This window comes from Macaca mulatta, chromosome 4 (assembly GCF_049350105.2).
Source record: "Macaca mulatta isolate MMU2019108-1 chromosome 4, T2T-MMU8v2.0, whole genome shotgun sequence".
Lineage (NCBI taxonomy): Eukaryota > Metazoa > Chordata > Mammalia > Primates > Cercopithecidae > Macaca > Macaca mulatta.
In genome coordinates, this window is record NC_133409.1 from 37813376 (window position 1) to 37839390 (window position 26015).

General features: G+C 41.3%; 1 protein-coding gene and 1 long non-coding RNA gene across 12 annotated transcripts in view; both read right to left on the minus strand.

The window, feature by feature from the left end:
* The window catches only part of SLC18B1 (solute carrier family 18 member B1), a 30066-nt gene extending 18972 nt beyond the window's left edge, over nt 1-11094 (minus strand). For 5 of the 11 annotated variants that reach the window (XR_013416039.1, XR_013416038.1, XM_077998648.1 and 2 more), the window contains exons 1-4: nt 10871-11094; nt 9212-9351; nt 1807-1902; nt 1397-1470 (exon numbers count right to left, since the gene is read on the minus strand). Coding sequence is in view for 9 of the 11 variants with exons in the window: in XM_077998648.1 (XP_077854774.1) it covers nt 1397-1470; nt 1807-1902; nt 9212-9351; nt 10871-10913 (353 nt within the window). In the remaining 2 variants the exon portion in view is untranslated. 11 annotated transcript variants of the gene reach the window in all.
* A 4010-nt stretch (nt 11095-15104) lies between these two features.
* Nucleotides 15105-24908, minus strand: LOC114677492 (uncharacterized). Its single transcript, XR_013416988.1, has 4 exons — nt 24795-24908; nt 16786-16969; nt 16632-16688; nt 15105-15257 (listed from the first exon to the last, which is right to left on the minus strand). It is a non-coding gene; the product is annotated as an uncharacterized LOC114677492 (long non-coding RNA).
* Nucleotides 24909-26015: the final 1107 nt, after the last annotated feature.

Consider the following 26015-nt stretch of genomic DNA (forward strand, 5'->3'; position numbering starts at 1 on the left):
TCTTGGAAGGTTGAGGCAGGAGAGTCGTTTGAACCTGGGAGGCAGAGGTTGCAGTGAGCCGAGATCGCACTACTGCACTCCAGCCTGGGAAACAGGGCAAGACACCGTCTCAAAAAAAAAAAAGAAAGAAAAGAAAAAGAAGAATAACATGTAGAATCACTCTGACAAGACCCATATAGAAGAAAGAACTCAGTTTCAGATCTCTCCCATGGTAGGACTCAAACCAAAAAAAAAAAAAAAAAAAAAAAAAAAAAGGAATAAAGAAAGAAAAAAAAAGACCCTTCCAAAAATTTTTTAACCCCATTTCATTTAACAGTTTTCTTGGCCGGGCGCGGTGGCTCAAGCCTGTAATCCCAGCACTTTGGGAGGCCGAGACGGGCGGATCACGAGTTCAGGAGATCCAGACCATCCTGGCTAACACGGTGAAACCCTGTCTCTACTAAAATACAAAAAAAATTAGCCGGGCGAGGCGGCGGGCGCCTGTACTCCCAGCTACTCGGGAGGCTGAGGCAGGAGAATGGCGTGAACCCGGGAGGCGGGGCTTGCAGTGAGCTGAGATCCGGCCACTGCACTCCAGCCTGGGCAACACAGCCAGATTCCGTCTCAAAAAAAAAAAAAAAAGTTTTCTTGAGTTTACTTCATTATAATCTTACTATACTGTTATTCCTCTGTGTTCCCATGTACTTATATAAGCTCTTCCATATTATTTGGCATTACGCTGCTGGTTTAAGAACTCTAAGCTTAAGAACTTTCACATCTGTTTTGTCACTGGCACTCATTTTTCCTTTTTCGGGAAGTAGCAATGGGGGAAACCATTCTATTCCATGCTCTGAACTGAGCATGTGACCTGGCCTGGTCAAGCAGAACATTCTTTCCCCCTGGCTACAGCCATCAGCAAAGGTCAGGTCAGTGGGGCTTCATTCTGTGACTCTAATAGGAACTACTAGGCAACTGGCACTTTCTACTGAAACTGCTAGGGGTCACCTTGCCACCTAAAGGGGAGAGCTTGTTCAAATCACAAGAGGAAAAATGTCTCATGACATCGTTTCAAATCTGTATTCTGATATTTTTTGAGTTGACACTTTATTAAAGAAATTCACTTTTTTACTAAAGCTAGCACGTTTCCGTAACTCAGAAAAGTGAGTTAAGTTTCTGTCACTCACAATCACAGGAGTCCTAATGAATAAGTTCAGTAGCAAGCATCAAGGAGATCCCCCAGAGGCCTGTTTCCTTAAAATCAATGCCATTTATCCCTGTTCTCTACTTACTCAACTTCTGCCATTAGTCACATGCTATGCATTTGACAGACAATAATGGAACCATTGACTTAAAGAACCTTTAACAATAGATTACAAAATCTGTTCAAGCTCCCAAATATAATCAGAAAATGACTTACCCAAAGAGAATTGTAACTCCTCCTGAGACAAACATTCCTGCTACAAACATAAATTTTGCTCCAATATGTACAAGCTATAATAAATGTCAAAGAAGAGTGGTAAATTTATGACTTCTGAAAGTCTATACTGATAGAAACAAATCCACTGTATTGGAAAATATAGGATGGGGAAAGACATGTACAGTGAATATATTATAATTCTTTAATATAGTGACAGTACTCATTGCTTAAAAACATGGAAAGAGTTAAAAATCAATCAAATCTGAGGAGGGAACTGTCAACAGTGGCACAATTTATAAAATTATAACCATGGTTATTTCAGTATCGATGCAAATTCTAGACTAGTAAACTAAAATAATTCATCATATAATTTTTAAAAATTAAGATGTGCATATGAACTTTATACTTACATAGTTTCCAAATACCAAGCATGCCAGCAACTCGAACAAAGCAAAACATCCAAAGATCATACCGATAATTGTATTGCTGGTTCCCTTCTTTTCAGCCTTTAAGTAATAGAAATGGAAACAAAGTTTCAAAGAAAAATTAGCATCAATATGGAAAAATGGGAATAATAGATCAGAGCATCATCATCTTGTGAACTTTATCTGCATATCAGTTTCAAAAAGATTATTCTTTTAAAATAAATGGGGTGGGGAAGGAAGGGAAACTAGTAATAGTTTAGATAGTAAACCATAGTCTCTTACATGAAAATAATTCACTCACCATGCCTATAAAGAATTGTTAGCTTTAGCTGGCAAAAGTCAGAATTAGAGTGTATAAACAAACACAAAAAATGCCTTGGTTAAGGAAATTTGGGCTCTATTGCATAGTCACAGGACCGAGGAAACAGCTGATTTAGACACACTTCCTTTTGGGTATCACATTTAATTATAGGAAACAAACAAAAAACGCTGGCCAGTCTTCAAACTCAAGAATAGGAAGTTCCATGAGTTGGCACATGGGTCAGACCAAGGCCCAATCAGTCTAGGTCTCTGTTTCTGACAGTAATACCAATTACCTGACAGTTTGGAGAAGACAGTTTTCCTTCCTGTCATCAACAACACAGGTGAGAGATGCTCCCCTGACATTCTACGTTCTCCTGAAACAGCCAAGGTAGTTTATCATCCATCAATTACAGTTACTAATGTTTATAGCCTATTCTATCAGTGAGCTCCTAAGATTTGCTACAGGTAATATTTATCCTAAATCTACTTCTTTCGAACTTCAAATGCTACCACTGTGATACACAACTACATTCACATATAAAAATAGAAAGTTTAAAAAACTTTGTCAAGTCCTGGAACTACGGCAGATCCTTAAATCAGATTCTAGCTATAGAAATTTAAGGAATCAAAATACGAGTTTAATTTCTTTAAGATAGGACTGGCCACTTAGCATACTACAAAGGGAAAGCCTGAACTGTCATATATTGACCATCTTGTATATATAAGGCATTGTACCAGCAGTGAATATTTATGGTCAGAAGAGTCCAGTTTAGATCCATCCTTTAGGCAGAGCTTTGGATTTTCGCAAATAACTTCATAATTAATACAGAAATGCACACGTGCACACACACTTTTGCACTCTTCAACATCCATTCTCTACAACCATGATTGCCTTTACCTTTTCTCTCTAAGTACAATTTACGATAAAAATTTTCTCCATCCCTTCCCATGTAAAGATACTATCATCATTCAATCTTTGTCTTTTTCAAGGATTTTTTTTCCATGTCAGACTGTGCCTCTTTAAATAAACCATACATTTCTCATAGCGTCATACCACAGGAAGCCAGAGAAGTGAACTCTGTTGTTCTAAGCTAAATTTTAGGAAGGGCCTCTCTCTTACTCTAGGAAAAGTCCTCAGAAATGTCCCTAAGCACTTGGTGGTGCGTGAAGGCAGAGAGGATGGGCCCACAGCTCCACAGTAATGGCTTGGGAAAGATTTAAGCCCCTAATTCTTGGGCTTCATAACTAGCCATTCCCTTTCCATGTACTAATAACCACAGTAAATAACGGTGTGGATACGAGAGAGTTCATTAAAATACCTTTAATGGCACTGTAACAAATGGTTATGCTGTACATCGACTGGAACATGAGGTCTACATTTCTACTACACATGGGTCAGGTTCCTCAAAAAGAAAATGTTGTGAAAGGAGTCAATTAAGGCATAAGAAAAATATTCATGCCGGGCACAGTGGCCCACACCTGTAATCCCAGCACTTTGGGAGGCCGAGGTGGGAGGATCACTTGAGGTCAGGAGTTCGAGACCCGCCTGGCCAGCATGGTGAAACCCCGTCTCTACTAAAAATACAAAAATTAGCCAGGTGTGGTGGCACATGTCTGTAATCCAGCTACTCAGGAGACTGAGGAAGGAGAATTGCTTGAACCCAGGAGTCAGAGGTTGCAGTGAGCCGAGATTGTGCCACTGCACTCCAGCCTGGGTGACAGAGCAAGACTCTGTCTCAAAAAAAAAAAAAAAAAAAAGAAAAAGAAAAAGAAAAGAAAAGAAAGCAAAAGAAAGAAAGGAAGGAAGGAAGGAAGACAGAAAGAAAGAAAGAAAGAAAGAAAGAAAGAAAGAAAGAAAGAAAGAAAGAAAGAAAGAAAGAAAGAAAAGAAAGACAAACATTCATTAGTCAAGTTACATTATCAATGCATAATAGTTCCAATAAGTACTTAATTTAGAATCTAGCAGAAAACATATAAATACATATAGCAATTAATACTTACTAGACCCTCATTATGAGCCAGGATCTCTATTAAGTGCCATTTTGCATGGTATCTAACAACAATTAAATAAGGGATGTATTTTTAGCTGGCCTCATTTATAGATGAGGAGAGGGACTTGCAAAGGTTACAAGGTCATAAGCCATTACAGTTTCCATCGTGTGCATGTTCCCATATTCACTGTGGAAATGGAATGCTGACACAGGATGTGCTAGAACCACATGCTACGGCAGCAGCCAAATGCCATTTTTGGAACACGGATCCTGCTTCACATTAGGAAAGCAAAAACAGCTGTTAAAAGCAATTTCTAGGCCGGGCACAGGGGCTCATGCCTGTAATTCCAGCACTTTAGGAGGCCAAGGCAGGCCGATCACCTGAGGTCAGGAGTTCAAGACCAGCCTGGCCAATATGATGAAACCCCATCTCTACTAAAAAATACAAAACAACTAGCTGGGTGTGGTGACATGCACCTGTAATCCCAGCTACTTGGGAGACTGAGGTGGGAGAATCACTTGAACCCAGGAGGCGGAGGTTGCAGTGAGCCGAGATCATGCCACTGCACTCCAGCCTGGGCATGACGGAGCGAGGCTGTCTCAATAAATAAATAATTAATAAATAAGCAATTTCTGGTTCTCTGACCGAGGATGAGGGTGGCAAGAAAAATGATGAACAGAAGTAGGAATCCCACACCAGAATTTAAGAAAGGCACTGTTTTTCCTTTGCCCAGTTAGTTTAGCTAATAAGAAAGATGGCAGAACATGCAGGAGGAAGGGTGAGGCTTCACCAATGCATTTGTTGACCATAAGATTTTAATCAGAAATGAAAAGTCAAAGCCTGCTCTTGATATTTACAGCTTTTAAAATTAGAATGTTCTCTCTCCTGCCTCTGTCTCCTTTCTTTCTGCCTTCCCTCTGCGAGGCGAGACAAAGTAGCAAATATAAGAAGTCACATTTTGCTCACTTCTGCTTGCCAGCACAATGTCACAAAACCCCTGACTCTGTGACAACATGCAGCTCTTGGGAGGGATGAGTTGAAGACAGAGCAGGATAGAGCACATGGCCCCCCACATCTCTTGCCTGAGCTTTTACATTCCTTAAATGATAAATGCCCCAGCCTTGCCTTTTCATACACATAAGATAACATCTAACAGGGTTGTGATTATGCTTTTATAAACTATTACCAAAGGTACATTCGTAATCTATAACCAGATATACTCTTACACCTAAACTTTGATGTGACCTTGCGCGTACTGAATCTCCACCACCTGTATATGAGGTGGGAACTGAAATACTCAGCCTGTAGTCCTCAGTAAGACTCCTGAATAAAATGAACTTTAATTCTTTAAAAGCTTGACTTTTTTCTTTAGTCAACATTTTCTATAAGCAAAACACTCAGTCAAAAGCTTAAAAAGCACACACCCATAGCCTGGTTTTCCTTTGTCCCTATTCACTTAGAGGAAACTAACGTTAGTTGCACTCACTGAGTTCCAGCTGAGCTAGGAAATGCCCTTCCCACTGGTTGATTCACTTACTCCAATTCTTCTCCATCTCAATTCCACAGGCTCTTATTATTTAAAAAAAAAATTTTTTTGAGACAGAGCCACACTCTGTGACCAGGCTGGAGTGCAGTGGCGCGATCTTGGCTCACTGCAACCTCGGCCTCTTGGGTTCAAGCGATTCTCCTGCCTCAGTCTCCTGAGTAGCTGGAACTACAGGCACGTGCCACCACGCCTGGCTAATTTTTGTATTTTTAGTACAGACAGGGTTTCATCATGTTGGCCAGGCTGGTCTCGAACTCCTGACCTCAGGTGATCCTCCCGTCGGCCTCCCAAAGTGCTGGGATTACAGGTGGGAGCCACTGTGCCTAGCATTATTATTATTATTTACAAATCCCAAGTCTGGCCAGACTGCTTTGTCTTGCTCAAACACCTCTGATGACTGCCCACTGACTAAGTCCTTGACAAGTGCCCTTCTTTCTATCTCCGGCCTGCCTCCTCAGAACCACTGTCTCCTATTAGACCTTACTTCACCCCAGGCTCAAGCCACATCAAGAAGCTGTCTGCTGTTCCCCAGAAACATGCCATTCACTCTGCAATTCCTGTGACTATACCTAGAACACCTCCATCTCTGTTCACTATAAGAATTAACATTTCTTAGGACCCACCTTAGACCAGGTGCAGTGGCTCACACCTGTAATCCCAGCATTTTGAGAGGCCGTGGTGGGCAGATCGCTTGAGCTCAGGAGTTCAAGGTCAGCCTGGGCAACATGGTGAAACCCCAACTCTACTAAAAATAGAAAAAAAATAGCTAGGCGTGGTGGCACTGCCTGTGCCCCAGCTCCTCAGGGGGCTGAGGCAAAAGGATCTCTTGAGCCTGGAAGGTTGAGGCAGCAGTGAACCCTGATCATGCCACTGCACTTCCAGCCTCAGTGACAGAGTGAAACCCTGCCTCAAAAAAAAAAAAAAAAAAAAAAAAAAGGCCCATCTTAAATTTATCCTGAGAGTTCCTTTCAGTACCGCCCTTTCTTCTCCTATCCCCACTCCATGTATGACACAATTAACCATTCTTCTTTCGAGGATCTTATAACATTAGTATGGATAGAGGGAAGCCAGAAGAAAATGATAATGTAAAAACAGAAAAAAAAAAAAAAAAAAAACAGTCTTATAACATTCTGGAAATCCTTTTCTTAAGGGATATCCAAATCATTGGAACCTTTTCTTTCCCCCATATTTTTTCACTCCCAATGGGTGGACAAGAGAGAACCATTTCCCTGATTTTTTTATTCTACCCTAACACATCCCATGCTTTGCCTGCTCTAGAGAAGGAACTCATTAAACCTCTACTTAATAGAATTGAATTGGGCAAGTCACAGCTTCTGAGACTGTTTCTTCATTTGCAACATGCTGAGATTCTCAAGATTCTGTATGCAGTTGTTGCAGGGATCAAATGGATAAATAAGGGGTAATGTGTACTAAAAGCCAGAGAGCACTGTATGAGTACATGGCAATATTGTTCCTTTAGCAGAGAAGCCACTTTATCTTCTTTTGTATCACACAGAACGAAGGACTACATGTTTTAAAGGCAGCTGGAGGACTATGAAGCCGCCACTGCACTGTGAACCAAGGATCTGGCAAAAAGAACAAAATAAAACACATGGATATGTTGTCTACACTCCAAGCCAGTCATATTCATTTCATACTATATCCTATTGACATCTAGAATCCAGTTGGACTTTCTAGGGATTATAATCTTTGAATCTGTGTCAATAAATCCTAACGCCATATAAAAGTCTATGCCTAGAAGGAACAAGCCCTATTAATCAGAATTCCTCCCTTACATAAACATTGCTGCTAGAGTCCATAAGAAATTCAAGTTAAAAGAGGGAATATGGAGTGGGGCAGGGGCTGGGCATGGTGGCTCACACCTGTTACCCCAGCACTTTGGGAGGCCAAGGTGAGCAGATCACCTGAGGTCAGGAGATCGAGGCCAGCCTGCCCAACATGGCAAAACCCCACCTCTACTAAAACTACAAAAATTACCCAGACGTGGTGGTAGGCGCCGGTAATTCCAACCACTCGGGAGGCTGAGGCAGAAGAATCACTTGAACCAGGGAGGCAGAGGTTGCAGTGAGCTGAGATCGCAACATTGCACTCCAGCCTGGGCAACAAGAGCGAAACTCTCAAAAGAAAAAAAAAAAAAGGAAGCGGGGACAGGAATCAAAACGTCCTAATTCTAAAATGTGGGTAAAACCTCAAGAAAATAGTTACTGTCTTAACACAGACCTATTGCAGTGATATTTGAATCTCAGTTATTCAGTGCACTCCTTTTTTTTCAGTTGCAGAAACCAAATAAAGATTAATCAGACTACAGGGTAAGCAAAGTAATTCTCAGAAGATCAACTACTTTTAGGTGAATTACCTCCCAAGAAGATGTTCTTTCTGACTGGATTTTTTTTTCCTGGTATCAAGCATTCTATAAGAAGTATTCTGTTGGCTGGAGTTCTATACACCATCTGTCCTATATGTAGATTTTTACATTTTATATACTATAAAATAAAATAATTCAAACGGCTTAAAAAAAAAAAAAAAAAGAAAAACAGAGCTCCTAAGTGAAGGGGTGGCCTGCCCCTCCACACCTGAGGGCGTTTCTCATTAGGTGGAAGGAGAGACTTGAGAAAAGAAATGAGACACAGAGACAAAGTATAGAGAAAGAAGAAGAGGGCCCAGGGGACCGGCGCTCAGCATACAGAGGACCCGCGCCGGCACCGGTCTCTGAGTTCCCTCAGTATTTATAGATAATTATCTTTACCATCTTAGAAAAAGGGAAGTGGCAGGATAATAGGATCATCATAGGGAGAAGGTCAGCAGTATGACATATGAATAAAGATCTCTGTGACATGAATAAGTTTAAGGAAAAGTGCTGTGCCTTGATATGCATATGCAAACATCTCCATAAACCTTTTTAGTGCATAAAGAGCAGCATTGCCGCTAGCACATCCCACCTTCAGCCCTAAGGCGGTTTTCTCCTATCTCAGTAAACAGAACAATCAGGTTTTACACCGATGTTCCATTGCCCAGGGACAGGCAGGAGACAGATGCTTTTCTCTATCTCAACTGCCAAGAGACCTTCTTTCCCCTTATACTAGTCCTCCTCAGCACAGACCCTTCACGGGTGTCAGGCTGGGGGACAATCAGGTCTTTTCCTTCCTACGAGACTATTTCAGACTATCACATGGGGAGAAACCTTGGACAATACCTAGCTTTCCTAGGCAGAGGTCCCTGCGACTTTTGGCAGTGTACGTGTCCCTGGGTAGTTGAGATTAAGAGAATGGTGATGACTTTTCACAAGTATACTGCCTTCAGGCGCTTGTTTAACAAAGCACACCCTGCACAGCCCAAAATCCAGTAAACCTTGAGTCACCACAGCACATGTCTCTTGCAAGGACAAGGTTGGGGGTAGGGTCACAGATTAACAGCATCTCAAATACAGAACAAAATGGAGTCTCTTATGTCTACTTCTTTCTATATAGATACAGTAACAGTCTGATCTCTCTTTCTTTTCCCCACACTAAGGATTTAAAAATGTCTTACCTCCTTGGGGAAAAAGGGTCCAAGTATAGAATAGCACATCATGGAACCTAAGTTCATCGAAGCTGCCGATATCAGTACAAAAACCTGTTCTCTCGAAAGCCACCTGGGAGTCTCTCCTGCACTTCCTGCAGGATCATCACCTTGAATGCAAACATGCAGCAATTAGGTATATAATTGAGACTACTCATCAAAGTACACAAATGTGATTTCTGTGCACATGTGTTGCACTCTGAAGATATTATTTGCTGAGCTTAGGGCTATTTTGAATATAGCACATTTGATCAAACGGAACACGATCCTTGTACATTACTGCAGTTTTGAAAACATACTGCTTTTATTTACATACTATTCTTTACTAGAATTTAAATGCAGAAATCATCAAGCTATCTGATCTGTTTCGCCTTCACTTTAAAGTCTGTTTCTCTGGTCTTTAATAACCCTTCAAGAAAGATGAGGTGGCAGGGTGATCTCCAAAGGGTGATGCTCTCTGAAGCATAATGTCCTTATTTTCTCAAGTTACTTGAATCATATGCTACATGAACTCAATGTTTCAAGCATGTAATGTTAACTTATTAAGATTTCTGGCCCGGCGCAGTGGCTCACGCCTGTAATCCCAGCACTTTGGGAGGCCGAGGCAGGCGGATCATGAGGTCAGGAGATAGAGACCATCCTGGCTAACACGGTGAAACCGCGTCTGTACTAAAAATACAAAAAAATTAGCTGGGCACGTGGTGGCGGGCGCCTGTACTCCCAGCTACTCGGGAAGCTGAGACAGGAGTATGGCGGGAACCGGGAGGCCGAGCTTGCAGTGGGCGGAGATCGCGCTACTGCACTCCAGCCTGGGCGACAGAGGGAGACTCTGTATCAACAAACAAACAAACAAACAAAAAACCCACAAAGATTTCTCAGGCAATATTGAAGTCAAATGAAGTGTAAGTAGGAGAAAACAAGCGAAATCATTCAGCTGGTGAATTAATATTTACAATGGTATGCTTCTGGATAGACAAGTCCCAAAATTCACAAATCAATACTTTTCTTACCCTAATTACTAGTCTTTTGCATCAGCTAATTTAACACTTATTTCCAGGGCTAAATTGTCATTTAAAAACACTAAATCAATTACTCAGAGTTCCAAATATCCAAGCAAATCCATCAGCCATTTATAAATTAAACTGTTTTTAGGAAAAACTTAAGAAAAATATATTTGCTTTGCTCTATTTGTCAGAGGTTGCCATTGCAGTCCAGAAGGAAAAAAAAAATCTGTGCAATATGAGGAAGTCTTATGAATCTTTGTACATTGTTTGTAGTAGATGAGAAAGGGAAATGAAAGTTAAAAACAAAGGCAACAACACTGGGTACTTGAAAGGTAACGTTTTACATTTGCCTAATGGCATACTTATTTGAATGCATTAAACACACAGTACTTAAAAGCAGAGGCATAGGTTAGAAAGTCATTAGATACCGTGACACACATCCAGTCCTGGAACATTGCCACGTCCAGAGAGAAAAGAAACGCTGGCCCGAACCCCACGATCAGGCCCCCGCCTTTTCCAATCTCTCGGAAAAGAATCAAGCTAAAAGCAATTCAGTCGTTGCTAAAGAGACAGGCCCGAAGCCGCCGCTGGGCTCCGGGCTCCCGGCCACGCAATTCATGGTCACCTCCTGGTGCGCGTGGGCCCTCCAGGTCACCCGGCGCGTCCATCCCCGGTGCGTGGACTCCTGCGCCCCACCTCCCAGGTTCAAGCCACGTCCTTGGACTCGACCTCCAAGGAGCCACTGGCACTCCGGCGGGCGACTGCTGCTCAGCTGGAACCTGGCATTCCCGACTCCCTGTGGGCAGCGATCCGCCCAGCCCGTAGCTCCGCAAAGCCTTCCAGGACTCTGAGTCCCCGGGAGGCGGCCGGGGGCGGGGCAGGGGTGGAGCAAGGCTCCTTCTTTTTTTTTTTTTTTTTGCCCCCCCATTATCTTAATACACCACCTCAGCTGCTATATCATGGTGTCCTTTTTCATTCTGTGAGAGAGAGAGAGTGAAAAAAGATGAGTCTATATTCCATACAGTTGTACCCCCCTCTATCTTAAAATAAGTTCCATTTATTCCTACGAAAGGAAAGAAAGGAAGCTTATGTAGAAATAGAAAATGTAGGGAGTACGTCAACTGAAAGACACAAAAGTGAATTAGAAAATTAGGTTTATACAGGCCCTTTGAAAGAGTGAATTATTTTTCACAGTGGGTAAATGCGGTAGTGTTCGTAATTATTGAAGCCAGACACTATTGAACTGGAAATGAATTAACCAATATGAAGCACCTGTAGTCGAAAAATATTTGCAAGAATACTAACGAAGCATGGTGAAGTGGCTAGGAGTGCGACCTCTGGAGGCAGGTGCCAGGGTTTCAAGTCAGAGCACTTACTGGTTGTGTGTAACTTTGGATGACAAGGTCAGTTTCTCTATCTGTACAACTGAGATTCTAATGTTTACCTTGTAGGGTGGCTGTGAGCATTGGCGATAAAGTGTGTTAGTAGCTAGCACATGAACATGATGGCTACTACCTTACTCTCACACTCACAGTTTTCTTGCACAAAAAATAGGTTTCACTTATTTTCACCTTTTTTACCATTTGGGAAGTGTTAAATCTTGAGGACTAGGACTAGCTGGGCGCAGTGGCTCATGCCTGTAATCCCAGCACTTTGGGAGGCCTAGGTGGGCAGATCACCTGAGGTCAGGAGTTCTAGACCAGCCTGGTCAACATGGTGAAACTCCGTCTGTACTAAAACTACAAAAAAAAAAACCAGTAGCTGGGCGTGGTGGCGGGCACCTGTAATCCCAGCTACTCAGGAGGATGAGGCAGGAGAATCGTTTGAGGCAGAGGTTACAGTGAGGCAAGATCCCAAAGAATTGTGTGAGGGTGGCTTTATCAACTGAGAATCTGCCTCAGATCCACTGTACAAGGTTGATTCCAATACATGGGATGGTGGATAGTAAATTTGTAATTACTGGGCCACTTCACTCCAGCCTGGGTGAAAAAGTGAAACTCCTTCTTAAATAAATAAATAAATAAAAGTTTAAGGACTGGGAAATTCTTGATATGAAGCCAAACCAAAAGACTGAATTAGCACTTTGTGCCAGGCATTATCAATTTAAAGATGAATGAGCCCCATCCAGACTCTGCCCTCAAGTAGCACACCTTCTAGCAGATGAAATTCACACTAATAATCTACTATAATGCAATCAGTTGTATACAGACATATTGCAAGAACCATTTACTTTGGCAAATGGGTCCTGGATGACTTTCTGAGGAAGTGATGTTACCTTGGTTCTTGAAGGTTATGTAAAAATTCCCCAGTGGGCGAGTTGTGAAGGAGAACCTGGAGAACCACTCTGAACAGAAAGTTCCACTCTAGGCCGGGCGCGGTGACTCACACCTGTAATCCCAGCATTTTGGGAGGCCCAGGTGGGCGGATCACGAGGTCAGGAGATCGAGACCATCCTGGCCAACATGGTGAAACCCCATCTCCACTAAAATACAAAAAATTAGCCAGCGTGGTGGTCCACGCCTGTAGTCCCAGGTACTCAGGAGGCTGAGGCAGTGGAATCGCTTGAACCCAGGAGGTGGAGGTTGCAGTGAGCCGAGATCATACCACTGCACTCCAGCCTGGCAACAGAGCAAGACCCTGTCTAAAAGAAAAGAAAAGAAAAAAGAAAAGAAAAGAAAAGAGAAAAGTTTCACTCTAGCAAAGGTTCCCTAAAGTAGCCTTATGTAATCTTTATGATCTAACCCCTGACAGCTTCTCCAATCTCATTTAACTCTATGCTTTCTCTTCAATCTAACATCTGTAGAGGAAAATTTTCTTGAACGATTTATTTGATGATTACATTTCCTCTTTTATTTTCTTTCTGGACTGTGCTTTATGTGGATGTTGGGTCACCCAAACTGGTCCTCTTACTTATTTCTCTTTTTCTTCTCTCTTTTTTTTTTTTTTTTTTTTTTAGACAGGGTCTCACTCTGTTGCCCAAGCTACCACTACCATGACACTATCATGGCTCACTGCAGCCTCAACCTCCTGGGCTCAACTGATCCTCCCACTTCAGCCTCCTGAGTAGGTGGGACTATAGGCATGTGCCGCCACGCCTGTCTAGTTATTATTTTTTCTTTTTTTCCCCTCCATCTTATAGGAAGTATCCCTAATTATACCTTGCCATCTGAATTTTTGCCAACCGAATCTTGCCAACTGTATCTTGCCAACTGAATGTTTCATTTCTGTTGCCATCTATTTCCTTGTATCTCCATTCTCATTCCTCTCCCCATTTGCAATCATTCTTGCACGTTTAATGCAAATCTTGTTCTTCATGTTCTCAAAAAGAATCTGTGTTCTTATGTGTCCATCTATTTTTAATTTACATCAAGGCTATTCATATCCCTATCCTACTCTCTTCCTCTAATCTCTACCTGTCATTCTCCCTTCAGATCATCAATTTTATAATCAAATATTATTACTGTGTTCGTTTTCTGGGGCTGCTGTACAAATCATCACAAATTTGGTAGCTTAGAACAAGGTCCTGGAAGCCAGAAGTTCAACATCAGTTTCACTGAGCCAAAATCAGGTGTCAGCAGGATCATGTTCCCTCTAGAGGCTCTAGGGAAGAGTCTGTTTCTTACCCCTTGAAGCTTCTAGTGACTGTTGGCATTTTGTGCCGCATCACCCTAATCTCTGTCTCTGGGATCACTGGGCCTCTTCTCTTCCGTGTGTAATCTTCGTTTGCCAGTCTCTTGTAAGGATATTTTGAATGAATTTAGGGCCCACCTGGATAATCCAGGATGATCTCTTCATCTCAAGTTCTCCAATTTAATCACATCTGCACAGACCCTTTTTTTCATATAAGGTAACATTTACAGGCTCCAGGGATTAGGATGTGGATGTATCTTTGGAATCCATTATCAGCCTACCACAATTATCTATTCATAGACATATATACACATATAGAGTATTTTTTTCTTTGCAAACTAAAATGGAGTAATAGAGTCTTTGTTTAAATGCCACCGCCTCAGAGAAATTCACTCTTTATTATTTATTTATTTAATAATAGAGACGAGGTTTCACCATGTTGCCCAGGTTGGTGTCAAACTCCTGGACTCAGGCAATCCATCTGCCCTGGTTCCCCAAAGTGCTGTGATTACTGATTACTGCCGTGAGCCACCACACCTGACCAAGACATTCATTCTTTTTTTTTTTTTCTTTGAGATGGAGTTTCACTCTTGTTGCCCAGGCTGGAGTGCAATGGTGCCATCTTGGCTCACGGCAACCTCCACCTCCTGGGTTCAAGCGGTTCTCCTGCCTCAGCTTCCCGAGTAGCTGGGACTACAGGCATGTGCCACCATGTCCGGCTAATTTTGTATTTTTAACAGAGATGGGGTTTCTCCATGTTGGTCAGCCTGGTCTTGAACTCTCAACCTCGGGTAATCCACCTGCCTCAGCCTCCCAAAGTGCTGGGATTATAGGCGTGAGCCACGGTGCCCAGCTAAGAAATTCATTCTTATCCCCTTATCCAAATACAGCCCCAGTCATCCTTTGTCCTTTCACCTTTCTATTTTTCTTCCTAGCACTTCTATCAGTCAGGGTTCCCTGTTGCTAATTTAAAAAAGCAACGTTGGCTAATTTAAGCAGAAAATGAATTTATCATTGATTATTAGGTAACACATAGTATCATCAGGAGGATCACGCATACCACTTAGAGGCTAAGTGCCTAAAGTCACACCACCTAAGTAGTCCAGTATGCATAGCACTGCAACCCTGCTGGACGTACATCTCCAGCACATGCTGCCAATACCACTGGAGCCAGGTATAAGACATTGTAGTTAGAATATCATCCCCACTCCTCAAGAATGCTGCCACTCTCACCAGAAGAGGTTTTAGGTGGTGCTGGCTTCTTCCACTCACTTGCTTCCATTGCATATCAAGACCCGACGTGTTTGAAGTCAGGCAGTAAAAAGTGTCCAACTATGTTCTTCTTTTCAAGAGTGGTTTGAATATTTTGGTACTTTGAATTTCTAGAGAAATGTCACAATTAGCTCTCATATTCTCCAAACAACCTGGTGGAATTCTTACTGGTATTTGTTTGACTCCATGTATCAATTTGGGGAGAACTGATATTGAATCACTATTAAGCTTTTAATCCATGAACACGGAATATCTCTCCAATTATAAAGATATTTCTTTCATAACATTTTCACATTTTTCACGGTGTAGGTATTATATGCCTCATGTTAAATTTATTCCAAAATACCTTAGTTTTAGAAGCTAGTAAAAATGGTATTTTTACATTTAAATTTCCAACAATTTGCTGATTATATATAAAAGTAAATGAACTTTTGTATGAATATGGTATCCTGCAATCTTGCTAAATTCCCTCATTAGTTCTAGTCATTGTTGTATAGATTCTATTAGATTTTCTACATAAACAATTATGCCATCTGTGAATAGAGTTTTACTTCTTCCTTTTTGAAATGTACGCTTTTGTTTCTTTCACTTATTCTATTGCACTGACTAGGATGCCCAGTAAAATGGTGAATAAATGTGGTGGGAATGAGTGCCTCACTTTGTTCCCAATCTCACAGGAAAAACACTTGGTCTTCCACTATAAAGTACGAAGTTAGCTGTAGATTTTTCACATGTGCCTTTCAGAAGGTTAAGGATGCTACCTTCTATTCCTAATGTGTTGAGAAATTTTAAAATGAATTTGTGTTAAATTTTATCCAATAGTACTTCTGCGTCTATTGTACATGGTTTTTCTTCTTTATTCTGTTAATATAATAAATTATACTGATCAATTGTCTAATGTTAACTGTCTAATGTTAACCTTGCATTCTTGAGATAAATCTTGCTTGGTCAAGATGTATTCTCTTTTTTATATATTGCTGGATAAATTTGCTAATATTTTGTTAAAGATTTTTTTGTATATGCTTATGAGTAATGTTGATCTGTAATTTCTTTTTATTTTCTTTTGTCAGGCTTTGGTAGTAAGTAATTCTGCACTCATAAAACAAGTCAAAAACTTCCTCTCCTCCAGTATTAACATGTATTAATTTGAGAAGATAGTCTACTTACATATAAGGTAAGTATTGATGGGATTGGGTTTACGTCTACCATTTTACTATTTGTCTTATATATTCCCATCTGTTTTTTATTCATTTGTTTCTTTTTTTTTTTAACCTTATTTTGGCTTATTTGGGAAAAAAATTTTGAAATTCCATTGCAATTTATATGTTATCATTTTAGCTATATTTCAACTATTTTTAGTCGTTGCTTAGGGATTACAATACACACATTCTTAACTCTCCTGGTCCACTTAGGGCTAATATTGTAGCACTTCATGTAAAATGTAAGAACCTTGCAGGTTGTTAGACTCATAGAGACGGCCTTACCCAGCAGCCACCTCTTCTCCCTTCATCCTTCATTCTTAGTTGTCATACGGATTATATCTATGAAGACACAAAGTTCATCACGCAATATTATAATTTTTACTTTAGCCATATGTACTGTTTAATCAAAAAGAAAAATATTCTGAAATTTACTCACATATTGACCATTTTCAGTGATCTTCATTCCTTCTGGAACATCTAAATTTTCCATCTGGTATCATTTTTCTTCAACATGAGCAACTTTCTGTAACATTTCTTCAAGTATGAATCTTCTGGTGATTAGTTCTGTTAGTTTTTGTTTAGCTCTGAATGTCATCATTTTGTCTTCGTTCTGGAAGGGCCTTTCATTGAATATAGAAATATGGGTAAAAAGTTGTCTTTCAGCCCTTTCAAGATGTGATTCTGTTATCATTTGGCTCCTATCTTTTGAGAGAAATTAGTGGAATTTTGTATTATTGGTTTCCTGTATGTAATACGTCTTTTTTTCCTCCTAAATGCTACTGTAATTTCATCTTTGAGTTTTAATATCTCACTTATGATATGCCTAGGTGTGTATACGTGTGTGTATTTATTCTTCTTGGGGTTCACTGAACTTCTTGAACCTGAATTTATGTGTTTCACCAAATTTGGGAAGGTTTTGAATATTGTTTTCTTTCTCTCTCTCTCTCTCTTTTTTTTTTCTTTGAGATGGAGTTTCGCTCTTGTTGCCCAGGCTGGAGTGCAGTGGCGGGACCTCAGTTCACTGCAACCTCTGCCTTCCAGGTTTTAAGCACTTCTCCTGTCTCAGCCTCCTGAGGAGCTGAGATTACAAGAATGCTCCACCATGCCCAACTAATATTGTATTTTTAGTAGAGACGGAGTTTAACCAAGTTAGTCAGGAGTTCAACTTGGTTAACCAAGTTTAATCAAGTTGAACTCCTGACCTTATGATCCACCTGCCTCAGCTTCCCAAAGTGCTGGGATTACAGGCATAAGCCACCGTGCTACCCTATGTATGTGTAATTCAGGGTTCAGCCAGAGATTGAGGCAGAGTATACATGGAAAATTTTGGTTTTCCCCTCTCTGGCTCTCTCCTTTCTAGGATTTCCCTACTTTCTTCAATTTCCAGTGCCATGGTTATTCTAAACTCTTGTGATGGTTAATACTGGGTGTCAACTTGATTGGACTGAAGGATACAAAGTATTGATCCTGGGTGTGTCTGTGAGGGTGTTGCCAAAGGAGATTAACATTTGAGTCAGTCGGCCGGGAAAGGCAGACCCACCATTAATCTGGGTGGGCACAATCTAATCAGCTGCCAGTCTGGCTAGAATATAAGCAGGTAGAAAATGTGAAAAGAGAAACTGGCCTAGCCTCCCAGCCTGTATCTTTCTTCCATGCTGGATGCTTCCTGCCCTTGAACATTGGACTCCAAGTTCTTCAGTTTTGGAACTCAGATTGGTTCTCCTTGCTCCTCAACCTGCAGATGGCCTATTGTGGGACATTGTGACTGTGTGAGTTAATACTTAATAAACTCCCCTTATATATATGGTTCCGGTGCGGTGGCTCACACCTGTAATCCCAGCACTTTGGGAGGCTGAGGCGGGTGGATCACCTGAGGTCAGAAGTTTGAGAGCAGCCTGGCCAACATGGTGAAACCCCATCTCTACTAAAAATATAAAAATTAGCCAGGCATGGTGGTGCATGCCTGTAATCCCAGCTACTCAGGACGCTGAAGCAGGAGAATCACTTGAACCCAGGAGGCAGAAGTTGCAGTGAGCTGAGATCATGCCATTGCACTCCAATCTGGGCAACAGAGCAAAACTCTGTCTCAAAAAAATACATATATATACTATCTATATATAAATATTTTATATGTTATATATGTATATGACATATATACATATATAATATTTTATGTTATATATGTATATGACATATATACATATATAATATATATAACATAAAATATAATATATAACATATATAATATATAACATATATAATATATAACATATATAATATATAACATACATAACATATAAAATATAATATATATTATAATATGTTATTTTTTTATATATGTATAAATATATATATTCCATTAGTTCTGTCCTTCTAGAGAACCCTGACTAATACAACTCTGTTCTCTGGTTTTTAAGGCATTACAACTGAGGAACTCTATTAGTTGTTCCATGTAGCACTGACTAAGGGTGTCCTCATGCTAACACTCATAAAAATGGAAAATAAGCCAGTGTCATTCCTTCCTCTCGGTGTTGGTCCCCACAACTATCCCCAAATTCTGTCACTCTCCAGTGTCTTCAGGTAGTTATTTTTTGTTTTGATACATTTTCAGAGTTACCTTAGTTATCTGTAAGAAGGATAGTCTTGCAGAACCTCCCACTAATTAATATTTGTTGCATTTTATTAAACTAATAATCTGTGATGAATTGAGTGAAGAATCCTCAGATAGATAGTCATTTTGTAAAGCACTGCCTTAAGAGACTTTTGATGAGGTCCTATAACCAAGACCCCTGGAACTATTACATTCCTACCATTCCCTAGACCTGACTGCTCAAACAAACCGTTCTATTCTTACTATTCCCTAGACCTGGCTGCGCAAACAAACTGTTCTATTCTCTGAGCCATCCAGTACATTTCCAACAAATTCATTTTAAAATGTTGGCCACAGCTCATTCTGCTGCTTGGAAAGAATTATCACTGATACAGTATTATTCAAATCTCCTACAATGAACATGCTTACTGATTCTAATATTTAAAAAGCCATAGCTGTTATTTACAAATGAAGACATCATCTGTAAGTTGGAGACATAGGAGGGAAGCGGGCATTAACTACAGCTCATAGTCATGTGGATAAAGTCAAGTAAAATCAGAAAACTAATATAGCAGACAGCATAGATGTTCAACATTTACTAACAGTGAAAATTGTTTGAAAATAATGATGTAGAATACTGAAACCAAAAAAGTGCTTAAAGGTATCTCGTATAATTGCCTACTTCATTTTGCAGATGAAGTACCTGAGATCCAGAGATTGGAAGTCTCTTGACCAAGGCTACAGAGTCAGAAAATGGTAGAGAGGAGAATCTACATCGAGTCCTAGAATCACCAGTCTGCCCTTCACATTCATTTGTAGTGTTAGAACCAGTTATAAAAATAGGACTTTTTTTTTTAAAAATGTAGTTTCAGTTATAAGGATAGGAGTGGTACTGACTTCATTCTAATGATTCCCTAATAAGAAGTGCAGGCATCAAATACATTTTAGAGCATCAGGACCCATTTTCAAAAGAAACGTTGCACAGATAACAGCAGAGGAAGCAGCAGAGAGGGCTGGAGTCTCACCCACACAAGCCCTCTTTGTATCCTAAGGGAATCAATTTAATGTTAATTTAAGCTTTGCTCTACCCGCCACTACTCTTTATTTCATTTATAAATTACTGTGTAGCGGCCAGGTGCAGTGGCTCATGCCTGTAATCCCAGCACTTTGGGAGGCTGATTCGGGTGGATCACCTGAGGTCAGGAGTTTGAGACCAGTCTGGCCAATGTGGTGAAACCCTATCTCTACTAAAAATACAAAAATTAGCCAGGCGTGGTGGCAGGTGCCTGTAATCCCAGCTACCCGAGAGTCTGAGGCGGGAGAATTGCTTGAACCCGGGAGGCGGAAGTTGCAGTGAGCCAAGATCGTGCCACTACACTCCAGCCTGGGTGACAAAGTGAGGCTCTATCTCAAAAACAAAAAACAAAAACAAAAAAAAATAAAACTGTGTAGTTGGTTTATAATTAGTTTATTTATAAAAATCAGCCAGGTTTGGTGGCAGGCGCCTGTAATCCCAGCTACACGGGATAATACTTATGAAGTATTATCTCTAATTATATTCCATAGTATGTTTGTTTAGTTTCCATGAACTCTAAGTCAGCCCTGTAGTGTGCTGTTACAGTACCCAAGAGTTCTGGGTAACATCTGGTAGCAAAAAAAAAAAAAAAAAAAAGTGGATGGTTGGGCACAGTGGAGTTCAAGATCGGCCTGTGCAACATAGCAAGATCCTGTTTCTAAAGAAAGAAAGAAAAAAAAACACCAGATAAAAACTACAAAACAAGCAGGTGAAGATATATTCTTACTAAGACTTGTGCAAACTTAGATGATAATTACACAAAACCCTCCAAAAATATAAGCTATTGGCACAGGCTTCATACTTAGCTATATAATCATCTAACCGCATTCTCCCCTACAACCTTGTTTTCACTTAATAAACATGTTAACTTTACAAGCTACTACCGACAGCCTTTATTAGTCTATTCCACTCTTGCTAATCCATCTGCTTTCTTATTTTCTGTTTTTTTCTCTCTTTGCTACTTCTCTTTTTCCTTTAATTCTTCCTTCGATGTAATGGGATTCTATTCAAATCTTTCTTCAGCTATGACTAATTTTTCTTCATTATGTTTAAAACTACATGGTATAATAAATGAGAGTTAAGCCTATATGTTTCTGAGTTGCAGCAGTAGAGCATGTTTTAATTTTTTCTCCTATTTCTTATCACTCATCCATCGTATTTAGTTTCTACTCCCTACCCCAAAGGTAGGGACACTTGAAGTTTTCAAATTAAAAGTGATTTCCTGGGATGCTCAAAGCTTCCAACTAACTCACAACAGATGCTAATTTATTACGGTAGTCCTCAACATGGCTTTCCTTTAAGTATGACATCTACTCAAGAGGCTTTATTTTTATTTTTTTTTATTTTTTATTTATTTATTTATTTATTTATTTATTTATTTATTTATTTTTTGAGACGGAGTCTCGCTCTGTCCCCCAGCCCAGGCTGGAGTGCAGTGGCGCGATCTCGGCTCACTGCAAGCTCCGCCTCCCGGGTTCACGCCATTCTCCTGCCTCAGCCTCCCGAGTAGCTGGGACTACAGGCGCCCACAACCGCGCCCGGCTAATTTTTTTGTAATTTTTAGTAGAGACGGGGTTTCACCGTGGTCTCGATCTCCTGCCCTTGTGATCCGCCCGCCTCGGCCTCCCAAAGTGCTGGGATTACAGGCGTGAGCCACCGCGCCCGGCCTATTTTATTTTTTTTGAGACGGAGTTTTGCTCTGTGGCCCAGGCTGGAGTGCAATGGTGTGATCTCGGCTCACTGCAACCTCCGCCTCCTGGGTTCAAGCGATTCTCCTGCCTCAGCCTCCTGAGTAGCCAGGATTACAGGCGCCTGCCACCACACCTGGCTAATTTTTGTATTTTTAGTAGAGACAGGGTTTCACCACGTTGGCCAGACTGGTCTCAAACTCCTGACCCCGTGACCCGCCCGCCTCAGCCTCCCAAAGTGCTGGGATTACAGGCTGAGCCACAGCACCTGGCCCCAGGAGGTTTCTTTAATCTTATTTCACTCAGTGAATTCATTCAGTACACATGTGTTTAGCCTCCAATATGCAATTCACTGTACTAAGTGCTGGATGGTTTAGGACACGAGCAAGGTAATATTTAAGAACCTTTCCATGTATTTTCATGTGAAGTTCTTTATAAGGTAAATTACTTTACAGGCATAGTGGTAAACACTTTAAATGCCTATCTCATTTAATCCTCACAGAAATATTATGGCATTACCACCATTTTACTAGCTCAGAAAGAAAATAACTTGCCAAAGGTCACAAAGTAAGCTGGAATTTTAACCCTGCACAGTTGGGTCCTCCTGACCACTCCATGATATAAAATCATGATTATGTCTCAGCCCGGTTTTTCTCTCCAGCTCTGGTCTTCCAAGTAAGTTTTTTTGCAGTTCATCTCAAAAAAGCTTTCTTTCATTTGATCATTCTATATCTCCTCCTTCTTTGTCATCTGTTATGAGTTGAACTGTGTTCCCTCAAAATTCACATGTTGAAATCCTAACATCTTCTACTTCAGAATAAGACCTGATTTGGAATAGGTTTGTTGGAGATGTAATCAGTTAAGACGAGGTCATACTGGAGCAGGTGGGCCCCTAATCCAATATGGCTGATATTCTTATAAAAAGGAAACATTCAGAAGCAAACTCAGACATGCACACAGAAAGAACATCATGCAAAGACTGGAGTTATGCTAACACAAGTCAAGGAACACCAAGATTGCCAACAAACCTCCAGAAGCTAGGAAAGAGGCGTGAAATGGGTTCTTCCTCACACCCTCAGAAGGAACCAACTCACCCAACACCTTGACTTCAGACTTCCAGCCTTCAGGACTATGAGATAATAGATTTCTGTTGGTTAAGCCACCCAGTTTGTGGTACTTTGTTATGGCAGCCCTAGTAAACTACACATCTACACTTAGATAATTCAGAAATCCAAATGCAAATTTTTCTGCCTAACAGCAATATTCCCTTCCTCCATCTATATAGTTTTTAGCACAGCGGGATAGAACCAGTTGTACTGTTGCCAAACCAGAGATGTAAAGAGTAATTCTTGAATTCTCAGCAATCTCCTTTCCACATTCTGGCAATCAATCAAACGACTGAAGGGTTAGGAGCACAGGCTTTGAAGTCCACTGAGCTTAAATACCAGCTTCCACATTTCTTAGCTGTGTGATCTTGGGCAACTACCTAAACCTTGGCTTCCTGACCTGTTAAAGTGGGCTAATACCATCACTACCAGATACAGTCTCTATAACAATAAAGGGCAAAAATGCCTGAAAAGACTTTAGCACCTTACCTGGCATATAGAAAAAGTGAAACAAGTTACCTCTTACTATCAGTATTGTTCCTAAAACAAACTTTAGAATACATTTGGTTTTCATATGTGTGTCAGATTCATATTTGTGCACATGATGTGTTATACTCTGCTGGTATAAGAGTGACCAGTCACTAACCTCTGTGTAGTCTCCCACCTTTACCAGTCTCAGAAATTGAGAGGAGGTAACCTTAAAAATGTGAACTAGGAGGCTGGGCGCAGTGACTCGCACCTGTAATCCAAGCACTTTGGGAGGCCAAGGTGGGCGGATCAACCAAGGTCAGGAGTTCGAGACTAGCCCGGCCAACATGATGAAACCCCCCTTTCTACTAAAAGTACAAAACTTAGCCAGGTGTAGCGGTGGGTGCCTGTAATTCCAGCTACTCGGGAGGCTGAGGCAGGAGAATTGCTTGAACCCGGGAGTCAGAGGTTGCAGTGAACCAAGATCCCGCCACTGCACTCCAGCCTGGTGACAAGAACAAAACTCCACCTCAAAAAAAAAAAAAAAAAAAAAAAAAAAGTGAACTAGGAAAATCTATATTAAAGAACCCCTGTATCACCAGTGTGCCCTTTGACTTCATTTTGGGGGTTAGAGCTGGTTTTATAAGTAGGACTTAAAAAAAATGTAGCTCCAGGTCTAAGGAGGGAGGTTTGTGTGAAAGGACATTTAGTGCAGTGAGATATTAAAGCAGAGATCCACGATGTCTGAGTCAACAGAACAGATTAGCAGCTGCTAAAAGATAGAGACCAAGTCTGAGTTGGCTGGTACTGGGAACAACTGCCTTAGCTAACAAGACACTTGATCATTTCCCCCCACATAAATATGCTGTTTGCCAGTGATTGTTTTCACACTTAGGTTTCCCAAATTCCCTGCTTCTTCCTTAAAAACTCTTTTGGGGAAGGAATCTAATATACTTAGCATATTAACTTTACTATCTTTAAATAATAAGAAATATGCTGAAAGATTATTTGCCACATTCTCCTTAAAAAATACAAACGTGTTAACTATAACCTCCAAAATAGGCAAGAAGGCCTTCACACCTTTGCCCCTACACTTTCATCCATTTAGAATACCCTGTCCTCTCCTTCCACGCTCGCCGATTTGGAATCCCTTAGTTTTTGTTTTGCTGCCAGAAGCCTGAGGTCCTCTTCTTACCTTTCCACACGATCCCCCACTCCCTAACCCCCTGTCACTTTTATCTCCTCTGTGGCCCTGAGGTATTCTGATTTTTGTCTTAAATCTTATTCCCACCACAAACAAACCAGGGCAGCAGGAATGAATCCTTATCTTTATAAATTCCGCGTTTTCTTTTTCTTTAATCAAAAGCTCAATAAACATTTGCATGAGTTACTGACAGAGAAGCAGCTTGAACGCTTTAAAAATGAAACTGAAACCAGCGGAAAATCTAAAACTGAACTCTATCAGTTTATTAACATTACAGCAGGTCTCTGTTCTGATGAACTCCCTGGCGCTCTTACCGCGTTATCCAGTTTTGTTTTTTTCGCTGCACTCACCAGTCTAACAGTATCTGTTCACTGGATTCACAGCGCTGGCACGTGCCAAGCGCCTAATAATTGCTCACTGGATTGGCGGCTGACTACTCAGGAGAGGAAATTAAACACAAAGGCAGTATTGATCATATTCAGTAGTGTTTCGTGCGTTTGCTTTGGAAGTGGGGATTGGGGAATGGTCAATCACTTCCAAATTTAAAATGTTGCTTCCCGTAAGAAAATGGATTCCTCAAAGACTGGATATTTCATGTCTGTAGTCCTGGCCCTGCGTCAGGCACATTGTAGGTGTTGAAAATGCACCTGAGGAATTCTGATTTGCGCGGGACTGTGTATTCCGAGCACAATCCATCCTTAAAAACCAAACAAAGCAGAACAAACTTCGTTCAGAAGCGACTCCCCCTATATTTAGAAACTAGAATTGACCCCCCGGCTGCAGGGTCCCCCTTTACCAACACACCGCAGGGAAAGTGCTTAGAAATAGTGAAAGCAGCCGGGAGCAGTGGCTCACGCCTGTAATCCCAGCACTTTGGGAGGCCGAGGCGGGAGGATCACCTGAGGTCAGGAGTTCGAGACCAGCCTGGCCGACATGGTGAAATCCCGTCTTTACTAAAAATACAAAAAATTAGCCAGGCGTGGTGGCAGGCGCCTGTAATCCCGGCTACTCGGGAGGCTGAGGCAGGAGAATCGCTTGAAACCGGGAGCCGGAGGTTGCAGTGAGCCGAGATCGCGCCGTTGCACTCCAGCCTGGAATAGTGAAAGCGTGTTGGTTCTCGTTTCATGAAGACAAAGATGAGGATCACACCCACAACGACACAATCATGGGGGTCTCTCAGGGTGACTTAGGAGCGAAGGAACAAAATGCGCTGCCTGGGAAGACTGGGTCTTGTGGAAGCGAGGGGAAAGTAGAACGTGGTGTGGAAAGGGTTAAAACTGGCGCTCGGCGGGATACAAGGCTCCAGGTGCCTTAAGGACCACGCGGAACAACTTGTTTGTCTCCTGTCGCGCTCCGTAGAATGAGTTCCCTGGGCCTCTGTGAGCCACGCCCCCTTAAAGAAGGACAACGCGAAGCTGCCCACGTAGTGCCTGTTGCACTCGCCAAGGACTGGCCTGGCAGACACAGAAAACTCGCAGTACTCTTGCCTCAGGACCGCCTGAATCCGGAAACAGAAAGTCCCCAGGCCCGGCACC